Source organism: Heterodontus francisci, chromosome 4 (genome assembly GCF_036365525.1).
Source record: "Heterodontus francisci isolate sHetFra1 chromosome 4, sHetFra1.hap1, whole genome shotgun sequence".
In the NCBI taxonomy this organism is placed as follows: domain Eukaryota; kingdom Metazoa; phylum Chordata; class Chondrichthyes; order Heterodontiformes; family Heterodontidae; genus Heterodontus; species Heterodontus francisci.
Window position 1 is genome coordinate 105,345,834 of NC_090374.1, and position 12,636 is coordinate 105,358,469.

General features: G+C 43.5%; 1 protein-coding gene across 1 annotated transcript in view; it reads left to right on the plus strand.

Annotated features, from left to right (window-relative positions):
* LOC137368698 (transmembrane channel-like protein 2-A) overlaps positions 1-12,636 on the plus strand; it is a 109,684-nt gene that overhangs the window by 4,605 nt on the left and 92,443 nt on the right. Inside the window, exons 3-5 of the mRNA XM_068028858.1 lie at positions 1,000-1,474; positions 4,323-4,469; positions 8,909-8,999. Coding sequence (XP_067884959.1) covers positions 1,000-1,474; positions 4,323-4,469; positions 8,909-8,999 — 713 coding nt within the window. The remainder of the gene's footprint in view (positions 1-999; positions 1,475-4,322; positions 4,470-8,908; positions 9,000-12,636) is intronic.

Sequence of the window (12,636 nt, forward strand, 5' to 3'; positions counted from 1 at the left end):
CTCTCCTGCAGAACTATTTGATGAAGAGAAAGGGAGTTCTCACAGTGCCCTGCCCAACATGTATCCTTCAACCGACATCACTAAAACTGACTATCTGGTTATTTAACTTGTGCACAAATTCATTGTCTCATTACCCTACATTGCAACAATGACTACACTTAAAAATTACTTTATTGGCTTTGAAGAGCTTTGGAATGCTCTGAAGTTATGAAAGATGCTGTATAAATGTGATTTGTTTCTTTGTTACAATGCATTGCCATATAATATGTCTGGGGGGTAAAGGTATGTTCCTTCAGATAGAAGACTGCCTAAAATCCTTTATACTTGACAGTCCAAAATTAACACTCAGAGCTAAATGATCTTTATTCAAATCCATCACATTTACCTGAACCATGCTTTGGATGTGAATCATAAAATGAGTTTTTGAAATTTTTTACACCATACTTACAATAAAATCTCCTGCATTATGAATTCTTGTATACTTTAACATGGAGGTGCAACTTCTATTCTATTCAATAAATATATTGAATGTTTACAGTAACTTCCTTTGGGTCAATTATTCTCCCCTTTTATGATCTCTCCCTCTCCTGAAAATGTCGACTCTTGCTGGGGTTTGGTTCTGTGAGTGATTAGGCATCTTGCCCAAGGAGCTTTACACCATCAGTAAACCTAGACACTGTGTTGTTCCACTATGGACCACATGACAGTGAAGCCTGATCCTGCCCTCACCTGAGATCTACATGCTCATAAGTTCTAGCACGTAAAGCTGGATTGCAATCAGAAGAGGGAACCCTGGTTGACTTTCCTTTCTCTATCCCAGGAACATTGAGGTCAATTGTAGCATCCATCCTGACACCTTGACTGAAACCAATTATTGCAGCCCCGATAGAAATCAAGTTTGGGACTTTCTGGTCTATATTGCTCAGCTATTCAGCTATTTGAGTCATCAGAAGAGTTACAAAATTTTCAGATTTTAATGTAATTCTTCTGTCAATGCAGAGAAGAAAAAGGATGTGAAGCAACCAGGGAAGAATGGGAAGCAACAAAATAGTAGAAAACCTTCGAAAGTGTCGAAGGATGAAGAGGATAGTTCAGAAGAAGATGCTAAACCCAAACAAAGGAACAACAGGAGGAGACCCCCAGTTCAGAATGGGACAAAAAAGAACGACAAGAACAATCAAGATGATGAAAGTGAAGAAAGTGAAGAAGAAAGCAAAGTAGCTAAAAATTCCAGGATAAAAACAAAAAACAAGAAGAATAGTAAAGTAGAGGAAAGTGATGACAGTGAACCAGAAGGAAAAAATAAGAAAATGAAAAAGAACCCAGCACATAATAATAGAAATAATAGAAACAATACAAACAAAAAACAGAAGGATGAAAATAATAAAAAGGAGAAACAAGCAAACAAAAAAGGTGACAAGAAGGGTGAAAAGGGCAACGGGCAGCACAAGAAGAAGAAAGGCAAATCCTCCAGGTATTTGGCTGCTGTTTACTGTGTGTGGACATTGCCCATGCATTACAGTAGAAATTGCATTGGTGCAAAAGAAGCACTTGAATGTAAGACAAAGAGGTAAAAGCTAACTGACTATAATGTATTTGTTAAGACACAGAGCTGTATGTTTTTTGTTCTGTATACTTACAGAAGGGCACTGCTACTTTGAAATCTCCCATCACACAATGCATGGAACATGGACTGAGCATTTAATTGAATGAGAAGTATATTCTACCTTTGGATAAGGGAGTGGAGAAAGAAGAGAGAAGGAGAACTAGCTGTCACATTTTGTGCTTTGCATTAAGTGCACAATTATGATTATAAGGAGTCAATGAGTAAAGCCCAGGAGATTTCCAACATCAGAGAATGCAAAAAAAATCCCCTATTTTCCTTCCTGTCCACATGTTACGATGATCCCAAAGAGGTGTTTTTTTTACGCAGAGGCACCCTTAAGGGGCTGAGGGTGATTTGTATTCATCACAAGACTTATAGAAAAGAGTACACTTTTAAAGAATATTAAATTTAAAAAAAATGTTGGACATACACTGCAGGTCTGTCAGTAACAGGTGTTTTGAGTGTAACTTTTCCTTAACACTTTGTAATCTGATTAAGGATCTTAGAACATTCAGCTATGTTCTCTTTTCAAATGCTGACAGAATTAGTGAGCTTTCATCATTTTCTATTTTTATTTCAGATATCCAACATATGCAGCATATATTTAATCAATGAAAGAATTTTACTTATTTTCAGCACACATTGTTCAGTTGAATTGTGCAATATTCCAAAGCATTTGAACAAAGACAGACCACCACAGCAGAACTGCCTGGTGCAATATGAGGGGGAAAATGTTATTTAAATAATTTAACCTTAGGATGTTCAGTGTTTTAAAGGAAAGGAAAGGACTTTCATTTATATAGCACATTTCATGACCTCAGGACATCTCAAAGCACTTCACAGCCAATTTTTGAAGTATATTCACTGTTGTTATGTAGGGGGTCAAATAGTCAATTCGTACACATCAAACTCCCACAAATATCAATGAGATGCATGACAAGTTTTTAATTATATTGGTTGAGGAATAAAATTGGCCAGGACATCAGCTCCATGCTCCTGCTCTTCTTCAAATAAGGTAAGGGAACTTCTACATTTACCCGAGAGGGCACACGGGCCTCAGTTCAATGTTTCATGAAAAGATGGCACTTTTGACAGTGTAGCACATCCACTGAATTGTCAACCAAGATTATGTATTCAAGTGTCTGGAGTGGGGCTTCTGAGAACCTTCTGACTTAGAAGTCCAAGTGCTACTACTGAGCTAAGGCCAGGTTTTAAACTGTCACATTTGTGACTTTTATTTTCTATGAATTGACCTTTTACAAGGATAAGGGTTAGTTAGTGCAGCCAGGAAAGCAATTCTACACCACTGTCTTATATAAGTGGGTTGAGAGTTTAGCATGCCTGCATTGAGAAAAATTGTTGGCTTCAGCATCTAGCAAAGTTGGTAGTACCCATTTATATTTGCCACTAGCAGTTGTTTCCCGACAACTGCACAGAAGAAAAATCACTTCAAGGGGTTTCTTGAGGCAGTAGTGTTGACATTTTTTAAAATTAAACTGCTCCTCTCTGAGACAGCGCTACTTTTAGCAGTACAGCAGTACCATAAATATTACTCTCCGTTTTTCACTGGCACTTTTGCATTGATATTTGTTGTCCGACTTGTTTTGTGGGAAGCTAATGAGAGGTGAAATTACCCTGTCCTGCCTGTTGCTAGAAAGCTGGATGATTCCCTGGGCAGGATTTTCTCCCCTATGTGGACAGGAACGGAGGTGGGCAGGCATGTAATTTTGCTCCGTCGGCTGGTGTGCCAGTTTTTCAGCACCATCCTGTCCCTGAGCCATTTTCCTGGAAGCCAGATCAGGGGCAGAACGCTACCCACCCATAAGCGGCAGATAGCTTGTTTAGGTCATTAAGATGCTAATTAAGACCAATTTTCCAGTCGACCTTCAGGCCCCCCGCCATGGTGCCAGGGGCATAGTAATTGCTGGGAGCCAGCCTCCCAGTGGTAGATCAGGGGGCTAGCACTCCAGGAGGATTTTGAGGAGCCTTCGCCTACCTGAATACAGCTGCAGCTGCCAGCTGCCCTGTGGAGGAGTTTCCCCTCTGTAGTGGTGGTCTGGCAGCAGTGGTTACTTTTTACTTCAAAAGTTTTATAAGCACTGAGAGGGTGCCTCAAGATGGCGGTGGCCTCTCTCTTACCTGCAATGGCAGGCTGCAGCTCCTTCTGGCCTTAGACTGTCTAGCTTTGAGAACCCACACACTGTCTTTCTTGGCCACTAATTGGACAATCCAGGCAAAAATCAATGTCAGGTGACTGTGTTTGATTCCCACATTGGGGTCCCGACTCAAAACACAAAATCCTGCCCTGTGTTAGCAATAAGCATCATAGCCTAACCAATTATAAAATATTTAATTAATTACTAAATAAAACTTTGTGCAATATTGTTTAGACAATAATATATATAAAATCTGACCACATTCTTTTCAGCTAATATTATGCCAAATTTGTACACCCATTTAACCAAACCTTTAGTTAGATTTTATGAGTGTCAGCAATGGGCAAGGTTTTTTTTTAATAAGTTTTGGCTTGTTTAAATGAATGGAAAGATAATCCGGCAGCTTCTGTGAGAAGCATGCAATCCTCCCAGCCAGAGTTTTCTTTCTGCAGCCCACCCTGGCGATGCTTAACACCCAGGTAGTAAAGGTGAAGATCTATCCCAATAATTGTCCTGAGCTGTATCCAACTGTTACACTTTTTCCTCTAATTTTGTTGCAGCTCATCATCAGATTCATCAGACAGTGAAGATTCTTTGTCAGAGGGAGAACTTGCCAAGGTTTTGGAAGAAGTTGAAGAAAAGAAGAAGCTAGTAGCAATCATAAGGACCAAAGCTTGGCGTATGAAAAGGAAACTTGCAAAGCTAAAGTAATTGATTTGCAATTTCTGCATAATCTTTTAGAATCCTCTTCGTCCTTAAATAATCTACATGCCATGTTAAATTCACCTTTTAAAGAATTTGAGATCCAACAATCCGTGTTCATTCAAAAAAAATACAGTCCACAACAAAATCAGTGCTATCAATATGATCTCTCCCAAAGATTCAACACTCCATTTAGCCAGACCATTGCATCATGGATATTTTATAGCATCAGCGCATATTTTTCAAGAAATGTATCTTGAAATTACCCTTTGCGAATATTAGGGTACAAATAATTAATATGTGTACAATTCCTTTGTCCATTATTTTAGTTTAACTAAGACATAAATGCTTTTTTTGCAGACTAGTGCATTAATTAAAATAGCAGTCAAAGACATTTCATACAAACATGATTAACTTTGTATGCTAATATTTGTGCAATGACATAAAAGTAATTTTCAAAAGAAAAGCTTCACACTGTTGTCTGGTGATTCATTTAGTTGGCAAGGACATTGGGGACACATTCATGGTGTAAAGTTTGTTTTGACTTCAAGGGATTGAATTTGCCTGTTTGCATGCCATTTCAGTGTTTAAATGACAGTAGAATTATTTTTGTCTTAAAAACCAGAGTGTGTCCAGAGTCCAGTCCAGCTCAAGGTTCTCAGCAGCAATCAGAAGTAATCCCATTGTATCAGCTATTTTTAACTGAGCTCTTTGGAGGCCACATTACAGTTCACTGAACTAACTTTATTTCTGGACAGGATTAATTGGTGTGAAATTATATGTAAGACTAATTAGTCATCTACATTTGGGCTTCTTTTCATAGAATCATAGAATTATTGAATGGTTACGGCACAGGTTACAGCTACATCCGTAGCACTTCAAGCAGCCAGAAGTGCTGCACAAAGAACAGCCAGGCGCACAGCAAATGACTACTGGCAACACCTAGGCAGTTATATTCAGCTGGCCTCTGACACCGGAAACATCAGAGGAATGTATGATGGCATAAAGAGAGCTTTTGGGCCAACCATCAAGAAGATCGCCTCCCTCAAATCTAAATCAGGGGACACAATCACTGACCAATGCAAGCAAATGGACCGCTGGGTGGAGCACTACCTAGAACTGTATTCCAGGGAAAATGTTGTCACTGAGACCACCCTCAATGCAGCCCAGTCTCTGCCAGTCAAGGATGAGCTGGACGTACAGCCAACAAAATCGGAACTCAGTGATGCCATGGATTCTCTAGCCAGCGGAAAAACCCCTGGGAAGGACGGCATTACCCCTGAAATCATCAAGAGTGCCAAACCTGCTATACTTTCAGCACTCTACAAACGGCTTTGCCTGTGCTGGGACAAGGGAGCAGTACCACAGGACATGCGCGATGCCAATATCATCACCCTCTATAAGAACAAGGGTGACCGTGGTGACTGCAACAACTACCGTGGAATCTCCCTGCTCAGCACAGTGGGGAAAGTCTTCACTCAAGACGCTTTAAACAGGCTCCAGAAGCTGGCTGAGTGTGTCTACCCTGAGGCACAGTGTGGCTTTCGAGCAGAGAGATCCAGCATTGACATGCTGTTCCCCCTTCACCAGCTACAGGAGAAATGCCGCAAACAACAGATGCCCCTCTACGTTGTTTTCATTGATCTCACCAAAGCCTTTGACCTCGTCAGCAGATGTGGTCTCTTCAGACTACTAGCAAAGATCAGATGTCCTCCAAAGCTACTAAGTATCATCACCTCATTCACTGACAATATGAAAGGCACAATTCAGCATAGCGGCGCCTCATCAGACCCCTTTCCTATCCTGAGTGGCATGAAACAGGGCTGTGTTCTCGCACCCACACTTTTTGGGATCTTCTTCTTCCTGCTGCTCTCACATGCGTTCAAGTCTTCAGAAGAAGGAATTTTCCTCCACACAAGATCAGGTGGCAGGTTGGTCAACCTTGCCTGCCTAAAAGCGAAGACCAAAGTACGAAAGCTCCTCATCAGGGAACTCTTCTTTGCTGACGCTGCTGCTTTAACATCTCACACTGAACAGTGTCTGCAGAGGATCATCGACAGGATTGCGGCTGCCTGCAACGAATTTGGCCTAACCATCAGCCTCAAGAAAACGAACATCATGGGACAGGATGTCAGAAATGTTCCATCCATCAATATTGGCGACCACGCTCTGGAAGTGGTTCAAGATTTCACCTACCTAGGCTCAACTATCACCAGTAACCTGTCTCTCGATGCAGAAATCAATAAGCACATGGGAAAGGCTTTCACTGCTATGTCCAGACTGGGCAAGAGAGTTTGGGAAAATGGCGCACTGACACGGAACACAAAAGTCCGAGTGTGTCAAGCCTGTGTCCTCAGTACCTTGCTCTACGGCAGCGAGGTTTGGACAACGTATGTCAGCCAAGAGAGACGTCTCGATTCATTCCATCTTCGCTGCCTCTGGAGAATCCTTGGCATCAGGTGGCAGGACCGTATCTCCAACACAGAAGTCCTCGAGGCGGCCAACATCCCCAGCATATACACTCTACTGAGCCAGCGGTGCTTGAGATGGCTTGGCCATGTGAGCCACATGGAAGATGGCAGGATCCCCAAGGACACATTGTACAGCGAGCTCGTCACTGGTATCAGACCCACCGGCCGTCCATGTCTCCGCTTTAAAGACGTCTGCAAACGCGACATGAAGTCCTGTGACATTGATCACAAGTTGTGGGAGTCAGTTGCCAGCGATCACCACAGCTGGCGGGCAACTATAAAGGCGGGACTAAAGTGTGGCGAGTCGAAGAGACTTAGCAGTTGGCAGGAAAAAAGACAGAAGCGCAAGGGGAGAGCCAACTGTGCAACAGCCTCGACAACCAATTTTTTCTGCAGCACCTATTGAAGAGTCTGTCACTCTAGAATTGGCCTTTATAGGCACTCCAGGCGCTGCTTCACAAACCACTGACCACCTCCAGGCGCTTACCCATTGTCTCTCGAGACAAGGAAGCCAAAGAAGACTGCACAGGAGGCCACCACTCGGTCTGTCATGTCCATGCTGGCTTTCTGCAAGAGCAACACAGCTGGTCCCACTCCTCCATCCTTTCCTGTAGTCCTGCATTTTTTTTTTCTTTAGGTGCTTATCCAATTCCCTTTTGAAAGCCACAATTGAATCTGCCTCCACCACACTCTCAGGTATTCCAGTCTAGATCCTAACCACTCTCTGAGTTGCTATTTTTGCAATTCACCTTAAATCTGGTCCTCTGGTTTTCGATCCTTCTGCCAACAGGAATAGTTTCTTGTTAACTACTCTGTCTAGACCCCTCATGCTTTTGAACACCTCTGTCAAATCTCCTCTCAACCTTCTCATCTCTAAGGAGACCAACCCCAGCATCTCCAATACATCCACATAACTAAAATCCCTCAACCCTAAAATCATTCTTGCAAATCTTTGCAAACCCTATCTAAAATGTGTTTCCCACAATTGGGCACAATGGCCATAATTTTATGTCAGGGTGCTTTTGTACTCTATGCCTCTATTTATAAAGCTCAGGATCCTATATGCCTTTTAAACTACTTTCTCAATCTGCCCTACCACTTTCAATGATGTGTGCACATGTACCCCCAGGTCTCTCTGTTGCTGCACCTCGTTTTGAATTGTGTGCTTTCTGTTATATTGCCTCTCTTTGTTCTTTCTACCAAAATGTGTCACTTAATACTTTTCTGCAATAAATTTCATCTACCACTTGCCCACCCATTCGACCAGCCTGTTCATGACCTCCTGAAGTCTTTCACTAACCTCCTCACACTTCACAATACTTCCAAGTTTGTGTCATCTGCAAATTTTGTGAATTTTTGTTCAAATTTTATGGATACCTTGACATAAAAATTAAAAATTAGAAGACATAAAAATTAGAGGTTCAACTATATTCAAGTATTTGAGTTAATCAAGAACAAACTTAAAATGGAATGTTCAGTATTGAGAGTACTTAAATGATGGTGTGAAGAAAGCACTGATGCTTGCAGATGTCACCAGTTACACTTTGAACTAAACTCATTTTTATTGAGTACTTCCTACGACCATGTGTGAAGGCAAGATAACATTTTTAAGTTATCCTTATTCAATCCATGATGCTCCATTGCAAAGCCAAAGAACACTAATTCAGACAGTGTTTTCTTCTTCAGCATTTATGCTCGAGTAAACTGACTGAGAGACACTGAAAACAGTTAACTCAGTTCATCCAGGCAGTGGAACTCTTGCTCGTAATATTTTGTGAATAAAATATTTTGGTTTATAACAGACATGAAGCAATTTTGCAGTGGTTCCCCTGGTCTCCTGCCAGAGTTATGGTGGGAGATCAGGAGAACCCCCGTGGAATTTCAGGGCTGAATAATTCTACTCTCCTGAACTGGTAAAATGATCTTTCAGCGGCTGTTGTCTTATTAAATCAGTTTTAACTTGTATTTTTCAGGGAATCTCAGGCATTTATAGAGAAATATGAAGGCGCTCTGGGGAAGGGAAAAGGTAGAAAATTTTACGCCTACAAAGTGATGATGATGAAGGTCAGTATCTGACATTCATTTTATTTTAACCCGTATTTACACCTTTTGTAAATGATATATGAAGCTTTTTGCACATTGATACCAAACAGTAGCATATCTGCACTTGTGCCCTGCATCAATGGGCTGTGAAGGGCTGTAATAGATGTTGTTGTCTCTCATAATGATAACAGTGTTCCTGCTTCTTGAGGCCCTTTGCAATGGTTAGCTCCAAACCTGTACCTAGCTCCCCTTAACAAGAGAATGGTAACCAGAATTGGTTGACTAGGGGGCAGCAGCTTCGCTTGGACAAGAGTTACCTTAATTTGTGAAGACTCCAGAAAAATCTTCTCAGCCAGAAACCTCACAAACTTTCATAACTCAGGGTGCACCTAATAGTATTAGTAGATTAGGAGCTAGAACAAGTAAAGTTGTTGGCATGAAGGGTAAACACAGTGGTAAGAAGTAGTTGTAGTTTGATGAAAGAAATTATTAGAAACTTTTGGTGAATTTTATTGTGAAAAGCAAAATAATGTTTGTCCACGTGGACTCCAGAGTTCACTTCAATCGATAGCTACAACTTAGCTTGGCTGATGACTTGAGAATGTGACTTCTATATTATAGAAACAAAGGCGGGAATTTTACAGTGGGCGGACGGCAGCTGGACTCCGACGTAAATGTTGGTGCTGAACCCGCTTCTGCCCAGCCTGGGGATCTGTCCCGTATTTTACGGATTCCCTGGCTTTAATTGGCCTGAGGCGGGACTTCCACCCACTTGAGGGAGGAGGTCCCGCCTCAGTGAGCTGCCGACCAATCAGCGGGCTGGCAGCTCTTAGTCTCAGCAGCGCCACCAGGAGCGGTGGCCACTGCTGGGACTGCAGCCCAGCCGACCGAGGAGGATACCAAGGAGCCGGGACTGAAGGTAAGTTTGGGTTGCCTCACCAGGGGAATTGGTCATGCCTTGGTGAGGCTAGGGTGGTCGTTCGGGGGAAAGGGGACGTCTTGGATCCCGGGGTTGGGTTGGGAAGCGGAGGCGGCCCTCCCGATTGCCAGGCCCCTCCCGTCCCCCGGAGTGCGGAAAGGCCGGCAGCTATAGCTGAGTGGCCTTTCATGTCCCCGGCATACCCGCTTGCCACGGGTAAAATACCAGTGGAGGCGGGCGAGGGCCCTTAAGTGGCCGTTAAGTGGCCACTTAAGGGTCTTGATTGGCCTCGGGCGGGTGGGCGGGCCGCTTCTCACCCCCCGCCCCCCTGCCAGACCTCCATAAACTTGGTCGGAGGCGGAATCGGGGCAGTTAGGCCCCCCGGAGCCTGCCGCTCAATTTTACGCTGCCCCCACGCCACCATCTGACCTGCTGGGTTGGTGTAAAATTCTGGCCGTAGAAAATAGAAGCAGGAGTAGGCCACTCGGCCCTTTCGCCTGCACTGCCATTCAATACAATCATGGCTGATCATCCAAACTCAGTACCCTGTTCCCATTTTCTTCCCGTATCCCTTGGTCCCTTTAGCCTTAAGAACTATATCTAACTCTTTCTTGAATAAATTTAATGATTTGGCCTCAACTGCTTTCAGTGGTATAGAATTCTACAGGTTCACCACTCTCTGGATGAAGAAATCCCTCCTCATCTCAGTCCTAAATGGCTTACCCCTTATCCTTAGACTGAGACCCCTGGTCCTGGACTCCCCCGCCTTCGGGAACATCCTTCCTGCATCGAGTCTGTCCAGTCCTGTTCGGATTTTGTAGGTTTCTATGAGATCCCCTCTCATTCTTCAAAACTCTAGCGAATACAAGCCTAATCGACCTAATCTCTCTTCATACGTCAGTCCTGCCATCCCAGGAATCAATCTGGTGAACCCTCGCTGCACTCCCTCTATAGCAAGAACATCGTTCCTCAGATAAGGAGACCAAAACTGCACACAATACTCCAGATGTGGTCTCACCAAGGCCTTGCATAATTGCAGCAAGACATGCTTGCTCCTGTATTCGAATCCTCTCGCTATGAAGGCCAACATACCATTTGCCTTCTTGACTGCCTGCTACACCTGCATGCTTACTTTCAGTGACTGGTGCACAAGGACATCCAGGTCTCGCTGCACCTCCCCCTTTCCCAATCTATCGCTGTTCAGATAATAATCTGCCTTTCTGTTTTTGCCACCAATGTGGATAACCTCACATTTATCCACATTATACTACATCTGCCATGTGTTTACCCACTAACTCAACCTGTCCAAATCACACTGGAAGTAATATACAGAATGCAGTTCTTTGTAAGGCCTTTGGCTACAAATGAGGGGACATTTATTTGGTTTTGCAATTTTTATTTGCTTAATACACTCACTGCCTCCTTTCTCTGGCTGCAGGCTGGTGGCTCCTCTCTTTCCTCTACACCCTCCTGTTGGCTGGAGGCCTTCTCCTTCTACATTATTTCCTTTGGCTTCAGGAAGGCCTAATCTTTTCTGCATGGTGATATTATGCAGAACCACAACAAGTAACGATGTTTCTGGAGATTCCTATTGGGCAATACTTCAGGGCTCTGCCATATTTATCCAGGTGCCTAAAATGAGACTTAAAAATACTTGTGAACTGCTGTACTAAATTGTTCTAGTTCCATAAGTCTCACATTTGTAATCCCATTTTCTGTGGATGACCGATTTGAGTCATAAGTTATGAGTGCAGGGGATATCTTTAATCACCAAGCAACCTTCCTGATATATGGTTCTGACTCGTCAATGCTGGTGTGGTGGATTGGCACATGAAAGAAGTGTCAATGACAGCCTCCTGGATAGAAGGCATTAACACGCATGATAAAATAATTGGGATCACATATTAGTTGGATGTTTATTTCCTATTCATGAAATTTAGGGGTTGTTATTTGGGTCTTTCAGTGCCTTGAGTTCTGTCAATTGTTTCTTGCACCTGGGAAAGACTTACTAATCTGTTGAATTAGACAGCTTGCTCCCTTTGGGTGGAATCTTTTGGTGATTGTTTATTTTCAGAAGTCAGGACCATTTCCAGATCCTGAACCCACGTGGATGCGCAGAGCGCACTGCGGCACGATCTTCTGCGATGTGCCCTCCTAATTATCAGCCTCTGGATCTGCTGTCTAATTAAGGATGGCAGGCAGGTTCCTGAGGCTGCAGGCCCAATCAGCGGAGGCACCCTTGGAAGCATGCATAACATTTCAAAAACAAAGAAGGATGAAGCCAGTATGGCCATCAGAGTGGAGGGAAAATGCCTCTGGAGAATGTGTACAGCCTTCCATGCCCTTGGTTCCATCATTGGAGCATGAAGCCTCTGGGTCCAATGGCCATCTTGCCTGCCGCTGGGAGGCTGTTCTACGGAACTGCCGGTCTCAGCACTCAGCGGGAGTCTGCTCCAATGCCAGGAAGATCCTGGCGGTGTCCTCTCCATTCACCTCATTAGACCCTTAATTGCTCGTTATTGGCTATTTGCCACTGCTGGGTGGGTAGCCACTGCCGGTATTCACTTGCCTCTGGCTGCCGTCCCAATGCCCTAATCTCTGATTTGCTCCCAGTCCTGCCTTCAAACCTGCTTCCCTTCCATGCTTTGTTTCACAGGATCAGGTGGTGAGGGATCCAACAAGAGGGAAAAACCTACTTGACTTTGTCCTCACCAATCTACCTGTCGCAGATGCATCTGT